The 21,031-nt window shown below is 44.4% G+C and overlaps 1 protein-coding gene across 1 annotated transcript in view; it reads right to left on the reverse strand.

Annotated features, from left to right (window-relative positions):
• Positions 1-4,632: 4,632 nt before the first annotated feature.
• LOC139369950 (metabotropic glutamate receptor 7-like) overlaps positions 4,633-21,031 on the reverse strand; it is a 372,213-nt gene continuing 355,814 nt past the window's right edge. Inside the window, exon 11 of the mRNA XM_071109233.1 lies at positions 4,633-4,945. Within this exon, the coding sequence (XP_070965334.1) occupies positions 4,896-4,945 (50 nt within the window). The 3' untranslated portion in view covers positions 4,633-4,895. The remainder of the gene's footprint in view (positions 4,946-21,031) is intronic.

Below are 21,031 nucleotides of genomic sequence, written 5' to 3' on the forward strand. Positions count from 1 at the left end.
TAGTTCTCAGCAGTTCGTTATGTAGTTAGTTATGTAGTTAGTTATGCAGTTAGTTATGCAGTTAGTTATGCAGTTAGTTATGTAGTTAGTTATGTAGTTAGTTATGCAGTTAGTTATGCAGTTAGTTATGCAGTTAGTTATGTAGTTAGTTATGAAGTTAGTTATGTAGTTAGTTATGTAGTTAGTTATGTAGTTAGTTATGCAGTTAGTTATGTAGTTAGTTATGCAGTTAGTTATGTAGTTCTCAGCAGTTCGTTATGTAGTTAGTTATGTAGTTAGTTATGTAGTTAGTTATGCAGTTAGTTATGTAGTTAGTTATGCAGTTAGTTATGCAGTTAGTTATGCAGTTAGGTATGTAGTTCTCAGCAGTTAGTTATGTAGTTAGTTATGTAGTTAGTTATGCAGTTAGTTATGCAGTTAGTTATGCAGTTAGTTATGTAGTTAGTTATGTAGTTAGTTATGCAGTTAGTTATGCAGTTAGTTATGTAGTTAGTTATGCAGTTAGTTATGCAGTTAGTTATGCAGTTAGTTATGTAGTTAGTTATGCAGTTAGTTATGCAGTTAGTTATGCAGTTAGTTATGTAGTTAGTTATGTAGTTAGTTATGTAGTTAGTTTTGTAGTTAGTTATGCAGTTTATTATGTAGTTAGTTATGTAGTTAGTTATGTAGTTAGTTATGTAGTTAGTTATGCAGTTAGTTATGTAGTTAGTTATGCAGTTAGTTATGTAGTTAGTTATGTAGTTAGTTATGCAGTTAGTTATGTAGTTAGTTATGTAGTTAGTTATGTAGTTAGTTATGTAGTTAGTTATGCAGTTAGTTATGTAGTTAGTTATGCAGTTAGTTATGCAGTTAGTTATGTAGTTCTCAGCAGTTAGTTATGTAGTTAGTTATGCAGTTAGTTATGTAGTTAGTTATGCAGTTAGTTATGTAGTTAGTTATGCAGTTAGTTATGGAGTTAGTTATGTAGTTAGTTATGTAGTTAGTTATGTAGTTAGTTATGCAGTTAGTTATGTAGTTAGTTATGCAGTTAGTTATGCAGTTAGTTATGTAGTTCTCAGCAGTTAGTTATGTAGTTAGTTATGTAGTTAGTTATGTAGTTAGTTATGCAGTTAGTTATGTAGTTAGTTATGTAGTTAGTTATGTAGTTAGTTATGTAGTTAGTTATGCAGTTAGTTATGTAGTTAGTTATGCAGTTAGTTATGTAGTTAGTTATGCAGTTAGTTATGTAGTTATTTATGCAGTTAGTTATGTAGTTAGTTATGAAGTTAGTTATGCAGTTAGTTATGCAGTTAGTTATGTAGTTAGTTATGCAGTTAGTTATGTAGTTAGTTATGTAGTTAGATATGCAGTTAGTTATGCAGTTAGTTATGTAGTTAGTTATGTAGTTAGTTATGCAGTTAGTTATGCAGTTAGTTATGTAGTTAGTTATGTAGTTAGTTATGTATGCAGTACAAACCATAGTCCGTAGATGGACACACATTATATGCATTATGACAATACAAATCTATTAAACTTTAATCTCAGACAAGATCAGACATCTGTCAGAGGAATACTATTTGATGATTTGCTCCTCTCTGTATGGATGGCCCGAAACCATGACAACGGGCAGCTAGCCATGAAGAGGGCACTAGGAAGGACGTAGCTGTTTCTCATTTCACATGTATACAGACCTATTCATTACACTGAAGAGAAACACAACTCATCTCAATATAATATACTGATGGTTGGTGGTTGGGACAGGTGTGAGGGCTGCCAAACAATTCTAAAGTAAAAAACGAATTCCTGAAGTTATACCAAGCTTTGTGTCTTGTTTTTACCTTACGCCTAACATTATTCATTTTTTTGAAAGAGTATAGTACAACTTCATCTTCAGAAGCTTGATGTTCTCTTTCTTGTTTGTTTCATAAAAATGTCTTTCCACTCCATTTTAGAAGCCTCAAGCAACTCACTTCTACTATTCAGTTTGGAGAAATGATCCCTGAAGGTAAAACCGTACGTTTTATTCTGATATATATTTATGCAGACCGGCACAGTAGTCGAGATACTTATGATGATAAACCATTACTTTTCAAGTCAGACAATCCACCCTTGAGGCATTGTTAAACTAGACACTGATAACGTTTACTCAGGTACCTATAGGTAAGAGATTGCATTGAGTCACTGGTTGGATTGTGTGGAAGAATGGAATCACTTTCTCCATGACAGAATAAGGGGACAAACCCCTGTATGGGTAAAGAAGACGAAACACCTTCCTCCAAAACCTATTATGATTATTATTGATTATGAAGGCACTTATGAAGGTACTTTTGAATTGTCCTCAAAGAAATACAAGTACAATAAGCTGTTTTCAGGGAATAGAAAAGAAAGAAAGAAAATACCAAATGGTTTTATTTCATGTTGATACATTCTCAGATAACACCACATAAAAGTTGCATGAGTGGTCAAACATATATATATATATTTTTTTAAATCTCACACAACATCGGCACATAAGCAGCAAGGGCAACATGAATATACTTAGTACAAACAGTATAAAAACAGACTTGTTTTTTATTTTTTATTTTGTGTGTTTTGTTTTTAAATATATATATATATATTCATGTTATTTTTCCCCACAATTGTTTTCCATAGTTGCAGGGCATTAAGAAAAATCCAAGACTAAATTAAAGCCATATTCTACCTTCAGTGAGAAGATGTCAACCAACCAACCAAAAAAAAAGCAAAAAAGGATTATAATAACATGAATAATAATAGTCATCTTCTATGCCATTAAAAGCAACGCTAGTGAATCACGTGTTGTGAAATCTCCATCTTTTTGTATTTTTATATATATATTCTTTGACTTAATTTTAACATCAAACATAGCAGGCATGCATCGACAACTTCTACATGGGGGGGGAGAGAAACCGCTGTAAATCTGAAACCCACTGGAATCAGTCTAGTTTTTATATCAAGCTAATAAAGCCTTGACTGGACTGGGCGCTGGAGCTCTCTTTTAGTCACTTTAAAAACACACTCGATGGTCAATGTACTGTACCTGTTCAACATACTGAAAATACAGTCGATGGTCAATGTTACTGTACCTGTTCAACATACTGACAACACAGTCGATGGTCAATGTTACTGTACCTGTTCAACATACTGACAACACAGTCGATGGTCAATGTTACTGTACCTGTTCAACATACTGACAACACAGTCGATGGTCAATGTTACTGTACCTGTTCAACATACTGAAAACAGTCGAGGGTTTAATGTTACTGTACCTGTTCAACATACTGAAAACACAGTCGATGGTCAATGTTACTGTACCCGTTCAACATACTGACAACACAGTCGATGGTCAATGTCACTGTACCCGTTCAACATACTGAAAACACAGTCGATGGTCAATGTTACTGTACCTGTTCAACATACTGACAACACAGTCGATGGTCAATGTTACTGTACCTGTTCAACATACTGAAAACAGTCGAGGGTTTAATGTTACTGTACCTGTTCAACATACTGAAAACACAGTCGATGGTCAATGTTACTGTACCCGTTCAACATACTGACAACACAGTCGATGGTCAATGTCACTGTACCCGTTCAACATACTGAAAACACAGTCGATGGTCAATGTACTGTACCCGTTCAACATACTGAAAGCATGTCTGTAGAAAACTCCCCAAACACATATAAGGGAATGTAAAAATCAGATACCGTGCGTCTTTCTTGTCGACCGACATACAGCCAGAATCTAAAACGTGAAAAAATACTTGACATCTCAGAGACAAGAATATGGCTTTAATTGACTGTGCATCCAAGCAGCAAAGAAGAAATACATTGAGATCTTTAGAAAATCTACAACAAATGTAACGGATAGGCCAATAGAACCTCAAACTTTTTTTTCGACAGGAATTTTGGAAAACTTGCAATTTGGAAGGACATTAAAAGACAAGAAACAGCCCCGTGGCAGGTACAGGTAGGTCAATTAAAGGTGAGTCCTCCAGGACAGGTGTGTCCTCCAGCACAGGTAGGTCAATTAAAGGTGAGTCCTCCAGCACAGGTGTGTCCTCCAGCACAGGTAGGTCAATTAAAGGTGAGTCCTCCAGCACAGGTGTGTCCTCCAGGACAGCTGTGTCCTCCAGCACAGGTAGGTCAATTAAAGGTAAGTCCTCCAGCACAGGTGTGTCCTCCAGCACAGCTGTGTCCTCCAGTACAGGTAGGTCAATTAAAGGTAAGTCCTCCAGCACAGCTGTGTCCTCCAGTACAGGTAGGTCAATTAAAGGTAAGTCCTCCAGCACAGGTGAGTCCTCCAGGACAGGTGAGTCCTCCAGTACAGGTGAGTCCTCCAGCACAGGTGAGTCCTCCAGGACAGGTGAGTCCTCCAGTACAGGTGAGTCCTCCAGGACAGGTGAGTCCTCCAGGACAGGTGTGTCCTCCTGCTGCAGCCAGCGTACCTGTAGAGACACACCTATAGGGAGTGGGGGGCCAGCTCTGAGGGGTCTGCAGAGACACACTCTAATCCTGAGGAGGAACACAGGTTTTTTGTCCAAACCAGTTCTTTTTTTTCTCTCTGAAATCATTTAACAAAACAAATTATTTTGTAAATTATTTTGCTCCCAACAGAAATGTCCGTCTTGATTTTCCACCATGAAAAAAACATCAGTTAGCCAGACAGAATCCTCTGTTTGAAAGGAAAGCTCTAGAACCCAGAACCCACCCATTGTCACTGTGTTGTTCTGGAGTTCCAGGGTTCTGGGGGGTTCTGCAGGTTCCGGGGTGTGAGTGGGCAGTAAAGCAGCATGGACATAAACATAGTTTGGATTTCCTTTATGTTGCCAATTGGGCAGGAGGGGCAGGAGACCAAGCATCTCCAAACAGCCTGCCCTTCTCTCTGATGACGGCTGTTAGATCACAATGTCATTGTAGCTCACATACTTCTTCTTTGCTGCCGGACCTAGAGAGGAGATAAGAAAAATATGTTTTTCAAATACAGTAGATATAATGGTTCAGAGATGTTCTTATTTCTTCATAGCCTGGGGCTATTTGTTTTATAGTATTGACTAGGGGTTATGTGTTTTATAGTAGTGACTAGGGGTTATTTGTTTTATAGTATTGACTAGGGGTTATGTGTTTTATAGTGACTAGGGGTTATGTGTTTTATAGTGACTAGGGGTTATGTGTTTTATAGTGACTAGGGGTTATGTGTTTTATAGTGAGGGGGGGTTATGTGTTTTATAGTGACTAGGGGTTATGTGTTTTATAGTGACTAGGGGTTATGTGTTTTATAGTATTGACTAGGGGTTATATGTTTTATAGTGACTGAGGGGGGGTTATGTGTTTTATAGTGACTAGGGGTTATGTGTTTTATAGTGACTAGGGGTTATGTGTTTTATAGTGACTAGGGGTTATGTGTTTTATAGTATTGACTAGGGGTTATGTGTTTTATAGTGTTTTATGTGTTTTATAGTGACTAGGGGTTATGTGTTTTATAGTGACTAGGGGTAGTATGTGTTTTATAGTGGGGTTATGTGTTTTATAGTATTGACTAGGGGTTATGTGTTTTATAGTGACTAGGGGTTATGTGTTTTATAGTGACTAGGGGTTATGTGTTTTATAGTGACTAGGGGTTATGTGTTTTATAGTGACTAGGGGTTATGTGTTTTATAGTGACTAGGGGTTATGTGTTTTATAGTGACTAGGGGTTATGTGTTTTATAGTGACTAGGGGTTATGTGTTTTATAGTATTGACTAGGGGTTATGTGTTTTATAGTATTGACTAGGGGTTATGTGTTTTATAGTATTGACTAGGGGTTATGTGTTTTATAGTATTGACTAGGGGTTATGTGTTTTATAGTATTGACTAGGGGTTATGTGTTTTATAGTATTGACTAGGGGTTATGTGTTTTATAGTGACTAGGGGTTATGTGTTTTATAGTGACTAGGGGTTATGTGTTTTATAGTATTGACTAGGGGTTATGTGTTTTATAGTGACTAGGGGTTATGTGTTTTATAGTATTGACTATGGGTTATGTGTTTTATAGTGACTAGGGGTATGTGTTTTATAGTGTAGGGGTTATACTAGGGGTTATGTGTTTTATAGTGACTAGGGGTTATGTGTTTTATAGTGACTAGGGGTTATTGACTGTTTTATAGTATTGACTAGGGGTTATGTGTTTTATAGTGACTAGGGGTTATGTGTTTTATAGTGACTAGGGGTTATGTGTTTTATAGTGACTAGGGGTTATGTGTAATATAGTATTGACTAGGGGATATGTGTTTTACAGTGACTAGGGGTTATGTGTTTTATAGTGACTAGGGGTTATGTGTTTTATAGTGACTAGGGGTTATGTGTTTTATAGTGACTAGGGGTTATGTGTTTTATAGTGACTAGGGGTTATTTGTTTTATAGTGACTAGGGGTTATGTGTTTTATAGTGAGGGGGGGTTATGTGTTTTATAGTATTGACTAGGGGTTATGTGTTTTATAGTAGTGACTAGGGGTTATGTGTTTTATAGGGAGTGGGGCTATGTGTTTTATAGTGAGGGGGGGTTATGTGTTTTATAGTGACTAGGGGTTATGTGTTTTATAGTGACTAGGGGTTATGTGTTTTATAGTGACTAGGGGTTATGTGTTTTATAGTAGTGACTAGGGGTTATGTGTTTTACAGTGACTAGGGGTTATGTGTTTTACAGTATTGACTAGGGGTTATGTGTTTTATAGTGACTAGGGGTTATGTGTTTTACAGTGACTAGGGGTTATGTGTTTTACAGTATTGACTAGGGGTTATGTTTTATAGTGACTAGGGGTTATGTGTTTTATAGTGACTAGGGGTTATGTGTTTTATAGTGACTAGGGGTTATGTGTTTTATAGTAGTGACTAGGGGTTATGTGTTTTATAGTATTGACTAGGGGCTATGTGTTTTATAGTGACTAGGGGTTATGTGTTTTATAGTATTGACTAGGGGTTATGTGTTTTATAGTGACTAGGGGTTATGTGTTTTATAGTGACTAGGGGTTATGTGTTTTATAGTGACTAGGGGTTATGTGTTTTATAGTGACTAGGGGTTATGTGTTTTATAGTGTTAGGGGTTATATAGTGACTAGGGGTTATGTGTTTTACTAGGGGTTATGTGTTTTATAGTGATAGTGACTATGGGTTATGTGTTTTATAGTGACTAGGGGTTATGTGTTTTATAGTGACTAGGGGTTATGTGTTTTATAGTGGGGTTATGTGTTTTATAGTGACTATGGTGACTATTATGTGTTTTATAGTAGTGACTAGGGGTTATGTGTTTTATAGTATTGACTAGGGGTTATGTGTTTTATAGTATTGACTAGGGGTTATGTGTTTTATAGTGACTAGGGGTTATGTGTTTTATAGTGACTAGGGGTTATGTGTTTTATAGTGACTAGGGGTTATGTGTTTTATAGTATTGACTAGGGGTTATGTGTTTTATAGTGACTAGGGGTTATGTGTTTTATAGTGACTAGGGCTTATGTGTTTTATAGTGACTAGGGGTTATGTGTTTTATAGTGACTAGGGGTTATGTGTTTTATAGTGACTAGGGGTTATGTGTTTTATAGTGACTAGGGGTTATGTGTTTTATAGTATTGACTAGGGGTTATGTGTTTTATAGTGACTAGGGGTTTATGTGTTTTATAGTGACTAGGGGTTATGTGTTTTATAGTGACTAGGGGTTATGTGTTTTATAGTAGTGACTAGGGGTTATGTGTTTTATAGTGACTAGGGGTTATGTGTTTTATAGTGACTAGGGGTTATGTGTTTTATATTAGTGACTAGGGGTTATGTGTTTTATAGTGACTAGGGGCTATGTGTTTTATAGTGACTAGGGGTTATGTGTTTTATAGTATTGACTAGGGGTTATGTGTTTTACAGTATTGACTAGGGGCTATGTGTTTTATAGTGACTAGGGGTTATGTGTTTTATAGTATTGACTAGGGGTTATGTGTTTTATAGTGACTAGGGGTTATGTGTTTTATAGTGACTAGGGGTTATTTGTTTTATAGTGACTAGGGGTTATGTGTTTTATAGTGACTAGGGGTTATGTGTTTTATAGTGACTAGGGGTTATGTGTTTTATAGTGACTAGGGGTTATGTGTTTTATAGTGACTAGGGGTTATGTGTTTTATAGTGACTAGGGGTTATGTGTTTTATAGTAGTGACTAGGGTTATGTGTTTTATAGTGAGTGGGGGCAATGTGTTTTATAGTGAGTGGGGGCTATGTGTTTTATAGTGAGTGGGGGCTATGTGTTTTATAGTATTGACTAGGGGTTATGTGTTTTATAGTGACTAGGGGTTATGTGTTTTATAGTATTGACTAGGGGTTATGTGTTTTATAGTGACTAGGGGTTATGTGTTTTATAGTGACTAGGGGTTATGTGTTTTATAGTGACTAGGGGTTATGTGTTTTATAGTGACTAGGGGTTATGTGTTTTATAGTGACTAGGGGTTATGTGTTTTATAGTGACTAGGGGTTATGTGTTTTATAGTATTGACTATGGGTTATGTGTTTTATAGTGACTAGGGGTTATGTGTTTTATAGTGACTAGGGGTTATGTGTTTTATAGTGACTATGGATTATGTGTTTTATAGTAGTGACTAGGGGTTATGTGTTTTATAGTATTGACTAGGGGTTATGTGTTTTATAGTATTGACTAGGGGTTATGTGTTTTATAGTGACTAGGGGTTATGTGTTTTATAGTGACTAGGGGTTATGTGTTTTATAGTGACTAGGGGTTATGTGTTTTATAGTGACTAGGGGTTATGTGTTTTATAGTGACTAGGGGTTATGTGTTTTATAGTGACTAGGGGTTATGTGTTTTATAGTGACTAGGGGTTATGTGTTTTATAGTGACTAGGGGTTATGTGTTTTATAGTGACTAGGGGTTATGTGTTTTATAGTATTGACTAGGGGTTATGTGTTTTATAGTGACTAGGGGTTTATGTGTTTTATAGTGACTAGGGGTTATGTGTTTTATAGTGACTAGGGGTTATGTGTTTTATAGTAGTGACTAGGGGTTATGTGTTTTATAGTGACTAGGGGTTATGTGTTTTATAGTATTGACTAGGGGTTATGTGTTTTATAGTGACTAGGGGTTATGTGTTTTATAGTGACTAGGGGTTATGTGTTTTATAGTGACTAGGGGTTATGTGTTTTATAGTGACTAGGGGTTATGTGTTTTATAGTGACTAGGGGTTATGTGTTTTATAGTGACTAGGGGTTATGTGTTTTATAGTGACTAGGGGTTATGTGTTTTATAGGGAGTGGGGCTATGTGTTTTATAGTGAGGGGGGGTTATGTGTTTTATAGTGACTAGGGGTTATGTGTTTTATAGTGACTAGGGGTTATGTGTTTTATAGTATTGACTAGGGGTTATATGTTTTATAGTGACTAGGGGTTATGTGTTTTATAGTGACTAGGGGTTATGTGTTTTATAGTGACTAGGGGTTATGTGTTTTATATTAGTGACTAGGGGTTATGTGTTTTATAGTGACTAGGGGCTATGTGTTTTATAGTGACTAGGGGTTATGTGTTTTATAGTATTGACTAGGGGTTATGTGTTTTATAGTATTGACTAGGGGTTATGTGTTTTATAGTGACTAGGGGTTATGTGTTTATAGTGACTAGGGGTTATGTGTTTTATACTGAGTGGGGGCTATGTGTTTTATAGTGACTAGGGGTTATGTGTTTTATAGTAGTGACTAGGGGTTATGTGTTTTATAGTGACTAGGGGTTATGTGTTTTATAGTGACTAGGGGTTATGTGTTTTATAGTAGTGACTAGGGGTTATGTGTTTTATAGTATTGACTAGGGGTTATGTGTTTTATAGTGACTAGGGGTTATGTGTTTTATAGTAGTGACTAGGGGTTATGTGTTTTATAGTAGTGACTAGGGGTTATGTGTTTTATAGTGACTAGGGGTTATGTGTTTTATAGTGAGGGGGGGTTATGTGTTTTATAGTGACTAGGGGTTATGTGTTTTATAGTGACTAGGGGTTATGTGTTTTATAGTGACTAGGGGTTATGTGTTTTATAGTAGTGACTAGGGGTTATGTGTTTTATAGTGACTAGGGGTTATGTGTTTTATAGTGACTAGGGGTTATGTGTTTTATAGTGAGTGGGGGTTATGTGTTTTATAGTGAGTGGGGGCTATGTGTTTTATAGTGAGTGGGGGCTATGTGTTTTATAGTGAGTGGGGGTTATGTGTTTTATAGTATTGACTAGGGGTTATGTGTTTTATAGTAGTGACTAGGGGTTATGTGTTTTATAGTGAGTGGGGGCTATGTGTTTTAGTTTTTATTAAGTAAAATACACAGTGTATTGTGTTGGCTAGGGATAAGGATGAGGGTAAGTTACACAATGTGTTAGTACAGGATACATGCACAATAACAGCAGGAAAGTGGTACATGCTTGAACAGCTATAACTGCAGGGACAACGTTAACAGGGTAAACTCTTCTCTTCATCTGACAATTGAGGTTTCTAACAGCACCCTGTATGACTCACTACCTAGCATATAGAGACGTCACAAAGTCATCACACCTCTTGTCTTATTCCACATTGTGTTGTGTTACAACCTGAATTTAGAAATGATTCAATTTAAGATTTGTTGTTGTTGTCAAAGTGAAATCATGTTTTTACAAATTAATTACAAAATGAAAAGCTGAAATGTCTTGAGTCATTAAGTATTTAAACCCTTTGTTATGGCAAGCCTAAATACGTTCTGGACAAAAAAATGTGCTTAAGAAATCACATAATAACTTGCATGGACTCACTCTGAGTGCAATAATAGTGTTAAACATAATTTTTTAATGACTACCTCATCTCTGAATCCCACACATACAATTATCTGTATGTTAAGCAGTGAATTTCAAACACATTTTTAACCTCATAGACCAGCGAGGTTTTCCAATGCCTTGAAAAGGAGGACACGTATTGACTGGTAGATGGGCAAAAACAAAAAAAAGCAGACATTTAATATCCCTTTGATGACGTTATTGATCACAATTTGGATGGTGTATCAATACACCCAGTCACTACAAAGATACAGGCGTCCTTCCTAACTCAGTTGCCGGAGAGGAAAGAAACCGCTCATGGATTTCACCATGAGACCAATGGTGACTTTAAAACAGTTACAGAGTTTAATGGCTGTGATAGGTGAAAACTGAGGATGGATCAACGACATTGTAGATACTTCACAATACTAACCTAAATGACAGAGTGAAAAGAATTAAGCCTGTACAGATTACAAAACATGCATCCTGTTTGCAACTAAGGCACTAAAGTAAAACAGATTTTCTTTTGACAAAATAAATTAACTTTATATCCTGAATACAACGTGTTATGTTTGTGACAAATCCAACACAAAATATGATTGAGTACCACTCTTGAGTACCACTCTTGAGTACCACTCTTCACTCTCTCTCATACATACTGTATGTCAACGTCCGACATCAACTGTATGTTCAAGCATGGTGGTGGCTGCATCATGTTAAAGGTATGCTTGTCATTGCCAAGGACTGGGGAGTTTTTTTGTTTGAAAATAAACAGAATAGATCTACGCACAGGCAAAAACGACATTGAATGTTTATGAGTGGCCTCGTTACAGTTTTGACTTGAAAATCTATGGCAAGACTTGGAAATGGCTGTCTAGCAATGATCAACAACCAACTTGCCAGGGCTTGAAGAATTAAAAAATAAATAATTTGCAAATATTGTACAATTCAGGTGAGCAAAGCTCTTAGAGACTTCCCCAGAAAAACTCACAGCTGTAATCACTGCCAAAGTTGATTCTAACATGTATTGACTCAGGGGGTGTATGAATACTTATGGAAACTAGATCTTTCTGTATTTAAATATCAATACATTAGCAACATTTTCTTATTTTTTTTTTTCCGAAATAGTTCATAAGTCCCTTTCATTCACCCTCTCTCCTTCTCCTTCACCCTCTCTCCATCTCCTTCACCCTCTCTCCATCTCCTTCACCCTCTCTCCATCTCCTTCACCCTCTCTCCGTCTCCTTCACCCTCTCCTTCACCCTCTCTCCATCTCCTTCACCCTCTCTCTATCTCCTTCACCCTCTCTCCGTCTCCTTCACCCTCTCTCCATCTCCTTTACCCTCTCTCCATCTCCTTCACCCTCTCTCCATCTCCTTCACCCTCTCTCCATCTCCTTCACCCTCTCTCCGTCTCCTTCACCCTCTCTCCGTCTCCTTCACCCTCTCTCCATCTCCTTCACCCTCTCCTTCACCCTCTCTCCATCTCCTTCACCCTCTCTCCATCTCCTTCACCCTCTCTCCGTCTCCTTCAACCTCTCTCCATCTCCTTTACCCTCTCTCCATCTCCTTCACCCTCTCTCCATCTCCTTCACCCTCTCTCCATCTCCTTCACCCTCTCTCCATCTCCTTCACCCTCTCTCCGTCTCCTTCACCCTCTCTCCGTCTCCTTCACCCTCTCTCCATCTCCTTCACCCTCTCCTTCACCCTCTCTCCATCTCCTTCACCCTCTCCTTCACCCTCTCTCCATCTCCTTCACCCTCTCTCCATCTCCTTCACCCTCTCTCCATCTCCTTCACCCTCTCTCCATCTCCTTTACCCTCTCCCTCTCCCTATCCTTCAACCTCTCCATCTCCTTCACCCTCTCTCCATCTCCTTTACCCTCTCTCCATCTCCTTTACCCTCTCTCCATCTCCTTCACCCTCTCTCCAGCTCCTTCACCCTCTCTCCATCTCCTTCACCCTCTCTCCATCTCCTTCACCCTCTCTCCGGCTCCTTCACCCTCTCTCAATCTCCTTCACCCTCTCTCTCATCTCCTTCACCCTCTCCTTCCTTCACCCTCTCTCCATCTCCTTCACCCTCTCCTTCACCCTCTCTCCATCTCCTTCACCCTCTCTCCATCTCCTTCACCCTCTCTCCGTCTCCTTCACCCTCTCTCCATCTCCTTTACCCTCTCTCCGTCTCCTTCACCCTCTCTCCATCTCCTTCACCGTCTCTCCATCTCCTTCACCCTCTCTCCGTCTCCTTCACCCTCTCTCCGTCTCCTTCACCCTCTCTCCATCTCCTTTACCCTCTCTCCATCTCCTTCACCCTCTCTCCATCTCCTTCACCCTCTCTCCGTCTCCTTCACCCTCTCTCCATCTCCTTTACCCTCTCTCCATCTCCTTCACCCTCTCTCCATCTCCTTCACCCTCTCTCTCCATCTCCTTCACCCTCTCTCCATCTCCTTCACCCTCTCTCCATCTCCTTCACCCTCTCTCCGTCTCCTTCACCCTCGCTCCATCTCTTTCACCCTCTCCTTCACCCTCTCTCCATCTCCTTCACCCTCTCCTTCACCCTCTCTCCATCTCCTTCACCCTCTCTCCGTCTCCTTCACCCTCTCTCCATCTCCTTTACCCTCTCTCCATCTCCTTCACCCTCTCTCCATCTCCTTCACCCTCTCTCCGTCTCCTTCACCCTCTCTCCATCTCCTTCACCCTCTCTCCATCTCCTTCACCCTCTCCTTCACCCTCTCTCCGTCTCCTTCACCCTCTCTCCATCTCCTTCACCCTCTCTCCGTCTCCTTCACCCTCTCTCCATCTCCTTCACCCTCTCTCCATCTCCTTCACCCTCTCTCCGTCTCCTTCACCCTCTCTCCTTCTCCTTCACCCTCTCCTTCACCCTCTCTCCATCTCCTTCACCCTCTCCTTCACCCTCTCTCCATCTCCTTCACCCTCTCTCCGTCTCCTTCACCCTCTCTCCATCTCCTTTACCCTCTTGCCATCTCCTTCACCCTCTCTCCATCTCCTTTACCCTCTCTCCATCTCCTTTACCCTCTCTCCATCTCCTTCACCCTCTCTCCATCTCCTTCACCCTCTCTCCATCTCCTTTACCCTCTTGCCATCTCCTTCACCCTCTCTCCATCTCCTTTACCCTCTCTCCATCTCCTTCACCCTCTCTCCATCTCCTTCACCCTCTCTCTCCATCTCCTTCACCCTCTCTCCATCTCCTTCACCCTCTCTCCGTCTCCTTCACCCTCTCTCCATCTCTTTCACCCTCTCCTTCACCCTCTCTCCATCTCCTTCACCCTCTCCTTCACCCTCTCTCCATCTCCTTCACCCTCTCTCCGTCTCCTTCACCCTCTCTCCATCTCCTTTACCCTCTCTCCATCTCCTTCACCCTCTCTCCATCTCCTTCACCCTCTCTCTCCATCTCCTTCACCCTCTCTCCATCTCCTTCACCCTCTCTCCATCTCCTTCACCCTCTCTCCGTCTCCTTCACCCTCTCTCCATCTCTTTCACCCTCTCCTTCACCCTCTCTCCATCTCCTTCACCCTCTCCTTCACCCTCTCTCCATCTCCTTCACCCTCTCTCCGTCTCCTTCACCCTCTCTCCATCTCCTTTACCCTCTCTCCATCTCCTTCACCCTCTCTCCATCTCCTTCACCCTCTCTCCATCTCCTTCACCCTCTCTCCGTCTCCTTCACCCTCTCTCCGTCTCCTTCACCCTCTCTCCATCTCCTTCACCCTCTCCTTCACCCTCTCTCCATCTCCTTCACCCTCTCTCCATCTCCTTCACCCTCTCTCCGTCTCCTTCACCCTCTCTCCATCTCCTTTACCCTCTCTCCATCTCCTTCACCCTCTCTCCATCTCCTTCACCCCCTCTCCATCTCCTTCACCCTCTCTCCATCTCCTTCACCCTCTCTCCATCTCCTTCACCCTCTCTCCGTCTCCTTCACCCTCTCTCCATCTCCTTCACCCTCTCATTCACCCTCTCTCCATCTCCTTCAACCTCTCCTTCACCCTCTCTCCATCTCCTTCACCCTCTCTCCGTCTCCTTCACCCTCTCTCCATCTCCTTTACCCTCTTGCCATCTCCTTCACCCTCTCTCCATCTCCTTTACCCTCTCTCCCTCTCCTTTACCCTCTCTCCATCTCCTTCACCCTCTCTCCATCTCCTTCACCCTCTCTCCATCTCCTTTACCCTCTTGCCATCTCCTTCACCCTCTCTCCATCTCCTTTACCCTCTCTCCATCTCCTTCACCCTCTCTCCATCTCCTTCACCCTCTCTCTCCATCTCCTTCACCCTCTCTCCATCTCCTTCACCCTCTCTCCATCTCCTTCACCCTCTCTCCGTCTCCTTCACCCTCTCTCCATCTCTTTCACCCTCTCCTTCACCCTCTCTCCATCTCCTTCACCCTCTCCTTCACCCTCTCTCCATCTCCTTCACCCTCTCTCCGTCTCCTTCACCCTCTCTCCATCTCCTTTACCCTCTCTCCATCTCCTTCACCCTCTCTCCATCTCCTTCACCCTCTCTCCATCTCCTTCACCCTCTCCTTCACCCTCTCTCCATCTCCTTCACCCTCTCTCCATCTCCTTCACCCTCTCTCCATCTCCTTCACCCTCTCTCCATCTCCTTTACCCTCTCTCCATCTCCTTCACCCTCTCTCCATCTCCTTCACCCTCTCTCCATCTCCTTCACCCTCTCTCCATCTCCTTCACCCTCTCTCCATCTCCTTCACCCTCTCTCCGTCTCCTTTACCCTCTCTCCATCTCCTTCACCCTCTTCTTCACCCTCTCTCCATCTCCTTCACCCTCTCATTCACCCTCTCTCCATCTCCTTCACCCTCTCTCCGTCTCCTTCACCCTCTCTCCATCTCATTTACCCTCTTGCCATCTCCTTCACCCTCTCTCCATCTCCTTTACCCTCTCTCCCTCTCCTTTACCCTCTCTCCATCTCCTTCACCCTCTCTCCATCTCCTTCACCCTCTCTCCATCTCCTTTACCCTCTTGCCATCTCCTTCACCCTCTCTCCATCTCCTTTACCCTCTCTCCATCTCCTTTACCCTCTTGCCATCTCCTTCACCCTCTCTCCATCTCCTTTACCCTCTCTCCATCTCCTTTACCCACTTTCCATCTCCTTTACCCTCTCTCCATCTCATTTACACTCTCTCCATCTCCTTTACCCTCTCTCCATCTCCTTCACCCTCTCTCCATCTCCCTATCCTTCAACCTCTCCCTCTCCTTCACCCTCTCTCCATCTACTTCACCCTCTCCCTTTCCTTCAACCTCTCCCTCTCCTTCACCCTCTCGCCATCTCATTCACCCTCTACCTCTCCCTATCCTTCAACCTCTCCCTCTCCTTCACCCTCTCTCCATCTCCTTTACCCTCTCCCTCTCCCTATCCTTCAACCTCTCCCTCTCCTTCACCCTCTCCCTCTCCTGCAACCTCTCCATCTCCTTCACCCTCTCTCCATCTCCTTCACCCTCTCCCTCTCCTTCAACCTCTCCCTCTCCTTCACCATCTCTCCCTCTCCTTCACCCTCCCTCTCTCCCTATCCTTCAACCTCTCCCTCTCCTTCACCCTCTCTCCATCTCCTTCACCCTCTCCCTATCCTTCAACCTCTCCCCCTCCTTCACCATCTCTCCATCTCCTTCACCATCTCTCCATCCTCTTCACCCTCTCCCTCTCCCTATCCTTCAACCTCTCTCTCTACTTCACCATCTCTCCATCTCCTTCACCCTCTCCATCTCCCTATCCTTCAACCTCTCCCTCTCCTTCACCATCTCTCCCTCTCCTTCAACCTCTCACTCTCCCTATCCTTCAACCTCTCCATCTCCTTCACCCTCTCCTTCACCCTCTCTCCATCTCCTTCACCCTCTCTCCATCTCCTTCACCCTCTCTCCGTCTCCTTCACCCTCTCTCCATCTCCTTTACCCTCTCTCCATCTCCTTCACCCTCTCTCCATCTCCTTCACCCTCTCTCCATCTCCTTCACCCTCTCTCCGTCTCCTTCACCCTCTCTCCGTCTCCTTCACCCTCTCTCCATCTCCTTCACCCTCTCCTTCACCCTCTCTCCATCTCCTTCACCCTCTCTCCATCTCCTTCACCCTCTCTCCGTCTCCTTCAACCTCTCTCCATCTCCTTTACCCTCTCTCCATCTCCTTCACCCTCTCTCCATCTCCTTCACCCTCTCTCCATCTCCTTCACCCTCTCTCCATCTCCTTCACCCTCTCTCCATCTCCTTCACCCTCTCTCCATCTCCTTCACCCTCTCTCCATCTCCTTCACCCTCTCCTTCACCCTCTCTCCATCTCCTTCACCCTCTCCTTTACCCTCTCTCCATCTCCTTCACCCTCTCTCCATCTCCTTCACCCTCTCTCCATCTCCTTCACCCTCTCTCCATCTCCTTCACCCTCTCTCCGTCTCCTTCACCCTCTCTCCATCTCCTTCACCCTCTCCTTCACCCTCTCTCCATCTCCTTCACCCTCTCCTTCACCCTCTCTCCATCTCCTTCACCCTCTCTCCTTCTCCTTCACCCTCTCTCCATCTCCTTCACCCTCTCTCCATCTCCTTCACCCTCTCTCCATCTCCTTTACCCTCTCCCTCTCCCTATCCTTCAACCTCTCCATCTCCTTCACCCTCTCTCCAGCTCCTTTACCCTCTCTCCCTCTCCTTTACCCTCTCTCCATCTCCTTCACCCTCTCTCCAGCTCCTTCACCCTCTCTCCATCTCCTTCACCCTCTCTCCATCTCCTTCACCCTCTCTCCGTCTCCTTCACCCTCTCTCCATCTCCTTCACCCTCTCTCCATCTCCTTCACCCTCTCTCCGTCTCCTTCACCCTCTCTCCATCTCCTTCACCCTCTCTCCATCTCCTTCACCCTCTCCTTCACCCTCTCTCCATCTCCTTCACCCTCTCCTTCACCCTCTCTCCATCTCCTTCACCCTCTCTCCATCTCCTTCACCCTCTCTCCGTCTCCTTCACCCTCTCTCCATCTCCTTTACCCTCTCTCCATCTCCTTCACCCTCTCTCCATCTCCTTCACCCTCTCTCCATCTCCTTCACCCTCTCTCCGTCTCCTTCACCCTCTCTCCGTCTCCTTCACCCTCTCTCCATCTCCTTTACCCTCTTGCCATCTCCTTCACCCTCTCTCCATCTCCTTTACCCTCTCTCCATCTCCTTCACCCTCTCTCCATCTCCTTCACCCTCTCTCTCCATCTCCTTCACCCTCTCTCCATCTCCTTCACCCTCTCTCCATCTCCTTCACCCTCTCTCCGTCTCCTTCACCCTCTCTCCATCTCTTTCACCCTCTCCTTCACCCTCTCTCCATCTCCTTCACCCTCTCCTTCACCCTCTCTCCATCTCCTTCACCCTCTCTCCGTCTCCTTCACCCTCTCTCCATCTCCTTTACCCTCTCTCCATCTCCTTCACCCTCTCTCCATCTCCTTCACCCTCTCTCCATCTCCTTCACCCTCTCTCCGTCTCCTTCACCCTCTCTCCGTCTCCTTCACCCTCTCTCCATCTCCTTCACCCTCTCCTTCACCCTCTCTCCATCTCCTTCACCCTCTCTCCATCTCCTTCACCCTCTCTCCGTCTCCTTCACCCTCTCTCCATCTCCTTTACCCTCTCTCCATCTCCTTCACCCTCTCTCCATCTCCTTCACCCTCTCTCCATCTCCTTCACCCTCTCTCCATCTCCTTCACCCTCTCTCCATCTCCTTCACCCTCTCTCCGTCTCCTTTACCCTCTCTCCATCTCCTTCACCCTCTTCTTCACCCTCTCTCCATCTCCTTCACCCTCTCATTCACCCTCTCTCCATCTCCTTCACCCTCTCTCCGTCTCCTTCACCCTCTCTCCATCTCATTTACCCTCTTGCCATCTCCTTCACCCTCTCTCCATCTCCTTTACCCTCTCTCCCTCTCCTTTACCCTCTCTCCATCTCCTTCACCCTCTCTCCATCTCCTTCACCCTCTCTCCATCTCCTTTACCCTCTTGCCATCTCCTTCACCCTCTCTCCATCTCCTTGACCCTCTCTCCATCTCCTTTACCCTCTTGCCATCTCCTTCACCCTCTCTCCATCTCCTTTACCCTCTCTCCATCTCCTTTACCCACTTTCCATCTCCTTTACCCTCTCTCCATCTCATTTACACTCTCTCCATCTCCTTTACCCTCTCTCCATCTCCTTCACACTCTCTCCATCTCCCTATCCTTCAACCTCTCCCTCTCCTTCACCCTCTCTCCATCTACTTCACCCTCTCCCTTTCCTTCAACCTCTCCCTCTCCTTCACCCTCTCGCCATCTCATTCACCCTCTACCTCTCCCTATCCTTCAACCTCTCCCTCTCCTTCACCCTCTCTCCATCTCCTTTACCCTCTCCCTCTCCCTATCCTTCAACCTCTCCCTCTCCTTCACCCTCTCCCTCTCCTGCAACCTCTCCATCTCCTTCACCCTCTCTCCATCTCCTTCACCCTCTCCCTCTCCTTCACCCTCTCCCTCTCCTTCACCATCTCTCCCTCTCCTTCACCCTCCCTCTCTCCCTATCCTTCAACCTCTCCCTCTCCTTCACCCTCTCTCCATCTCCTTCACCCTCTCCCTATCCTTCAACCTCTCCCCCTCCTTCACCATCTCTCCATCTCCTTCACCATCTCTCCATCCTCTTCACCCTCTCCCTCTCCCTATCCTTCAACCTCTCTCTCTACTTCACCATCTCTCCATCTCCTTCACCCTCTCCATCTCCCTATCCTTCAACCTCTCCCTCTCCTTCACCATCTCTCCCTCTCCTTCAACCTCTCACTCTCCCTATCCTTCAACCTCTCCATCTCCTTCACCCTCTCCTTCACCCTCTCTCCATCTCCTTCACCCTCTCTCCATCTCCTTCACCCTCTCTCCGTCTCCTTCACCCTCTCTCCATCTCCTTTACCCTCTCTCCATCTCCTTCACCCTCTCTCCATCTCCTTCACCCTCTCTCCATCTCCTTCACCCTCTCTCCGTCTCCTTCACCCTCTCTCCGTCTCCTTCACCCTCTCTCCATCTCCTTCACCCTCTCCTTCACCCTCTCTCCATCTCCTTCACCCTCTCTCCATCTCCTTCACCCTCTCTCCGTCTCCTTCAACCTCTCTCCATCTCCTTTACCCTCTCTCCATCTCCTTCACCCTCTCTCCATCTCCTTCACCCTCTCTCCATCTCCTTCACCCTCTCTCCATCTCCTTCACCCTCTCTCCATCTCCTTCACCCTCTCTCCATCTCCTTCACCCTCTCTCCATCTCCTTCACCCTCTCCTTCACCCTCTCTCCATCTCCTTCACCCTCTCCTTTACCCTCTCTCCATCTCCTTCACCCTCTCTCCATCTCCTTCACCCTCTCTCCATCTCCTTCACCCTCTCTCCATCTCCTTCACCCTCTCTCCGTCTCCTTCACCCTCTCTCCATCTCCTTCACCCTCTCCTTCACCCTCTCTCCATCTCCTTCACCCTCTCCTTCACCCTCTCTCCATCTCCTTCACCCTCTCTCCTTCTCCTTCACCCTCTCTCCATCTCCTTCACCCTCTCTCCATCTCCTTCACCCTCTCTCCATCTCCTTTACCCTCTCCCTCTCCCTATCCTTCAACCTCTCCATCTCCTTCACCCTCTCTCCAGCTCCTTTACCCTCTCTCCCTCTCCTTTACCCTCTCTCCATCTCCTTCACCCTCTCTCCAGCTCCTTCACCCTCTCTCCATCTCCTTCACCCTCTCTCCATCTCCTTCACCCTCTCTCCATCTCCTTCACCCTCTCTCCATCTCCTTCACCCTCTCTCCATCTCCTTCACCCTCTCTCCGTCTCCTTCACCCTCTCTCCATCTCCTTCACCCTCTCTCCATCTCCTTCACCCTCTCCTTCACCCTCTCTCCATCTCCTTCACCCTCTCCTTCACCCTCTCTCCATCTCCTTCACCCTCTCTCCATCTCCTTCACCCTCTCTCCGTCTCCTTCACCCTCTCTCCATCTCCTTTACCCTCTCTCCATCTCCTTCACCCTCTCTCCATCTCCTTCACCCTCTCTCCATCTCCTTCACCCTCTCTCCGTCTCCTTCACCCTCTCTCCGTCTCCTTCACCCTCTCTCCATCTCCTTCACCCTCTCCTTCACCCTCTCTCCATCTCCTTCACCCTCTCTCCATCTCCTTCACCCTCTCTCCGTCTCCTTCACCCTCTCTCCATCTCCTTTACCCTCTCTCCATCTCCTTCACCCTCTCTCCATCTCCTTCACCCTCTCTCCATCTCCTTCACCCTCTCTCCATCTC

This window comes from Oncorhynchus clarkii, chromosome 17, assembly GCF_045791955.1.
Source record: "Oncorhynchus clarkii lewisi isolate Uvic-CL-2024 chromosome 17, UVic_Ocla_1.0, whole genome shotgun sequence".
NCBI classification, from domain to species: domain Eukaryota; kingdom Metazoa; phylum Chordata; class Actinopteri; order Salmoniformes; family Salmonidae; genus Oncorhynchus; species Oncorhynchus clarkii.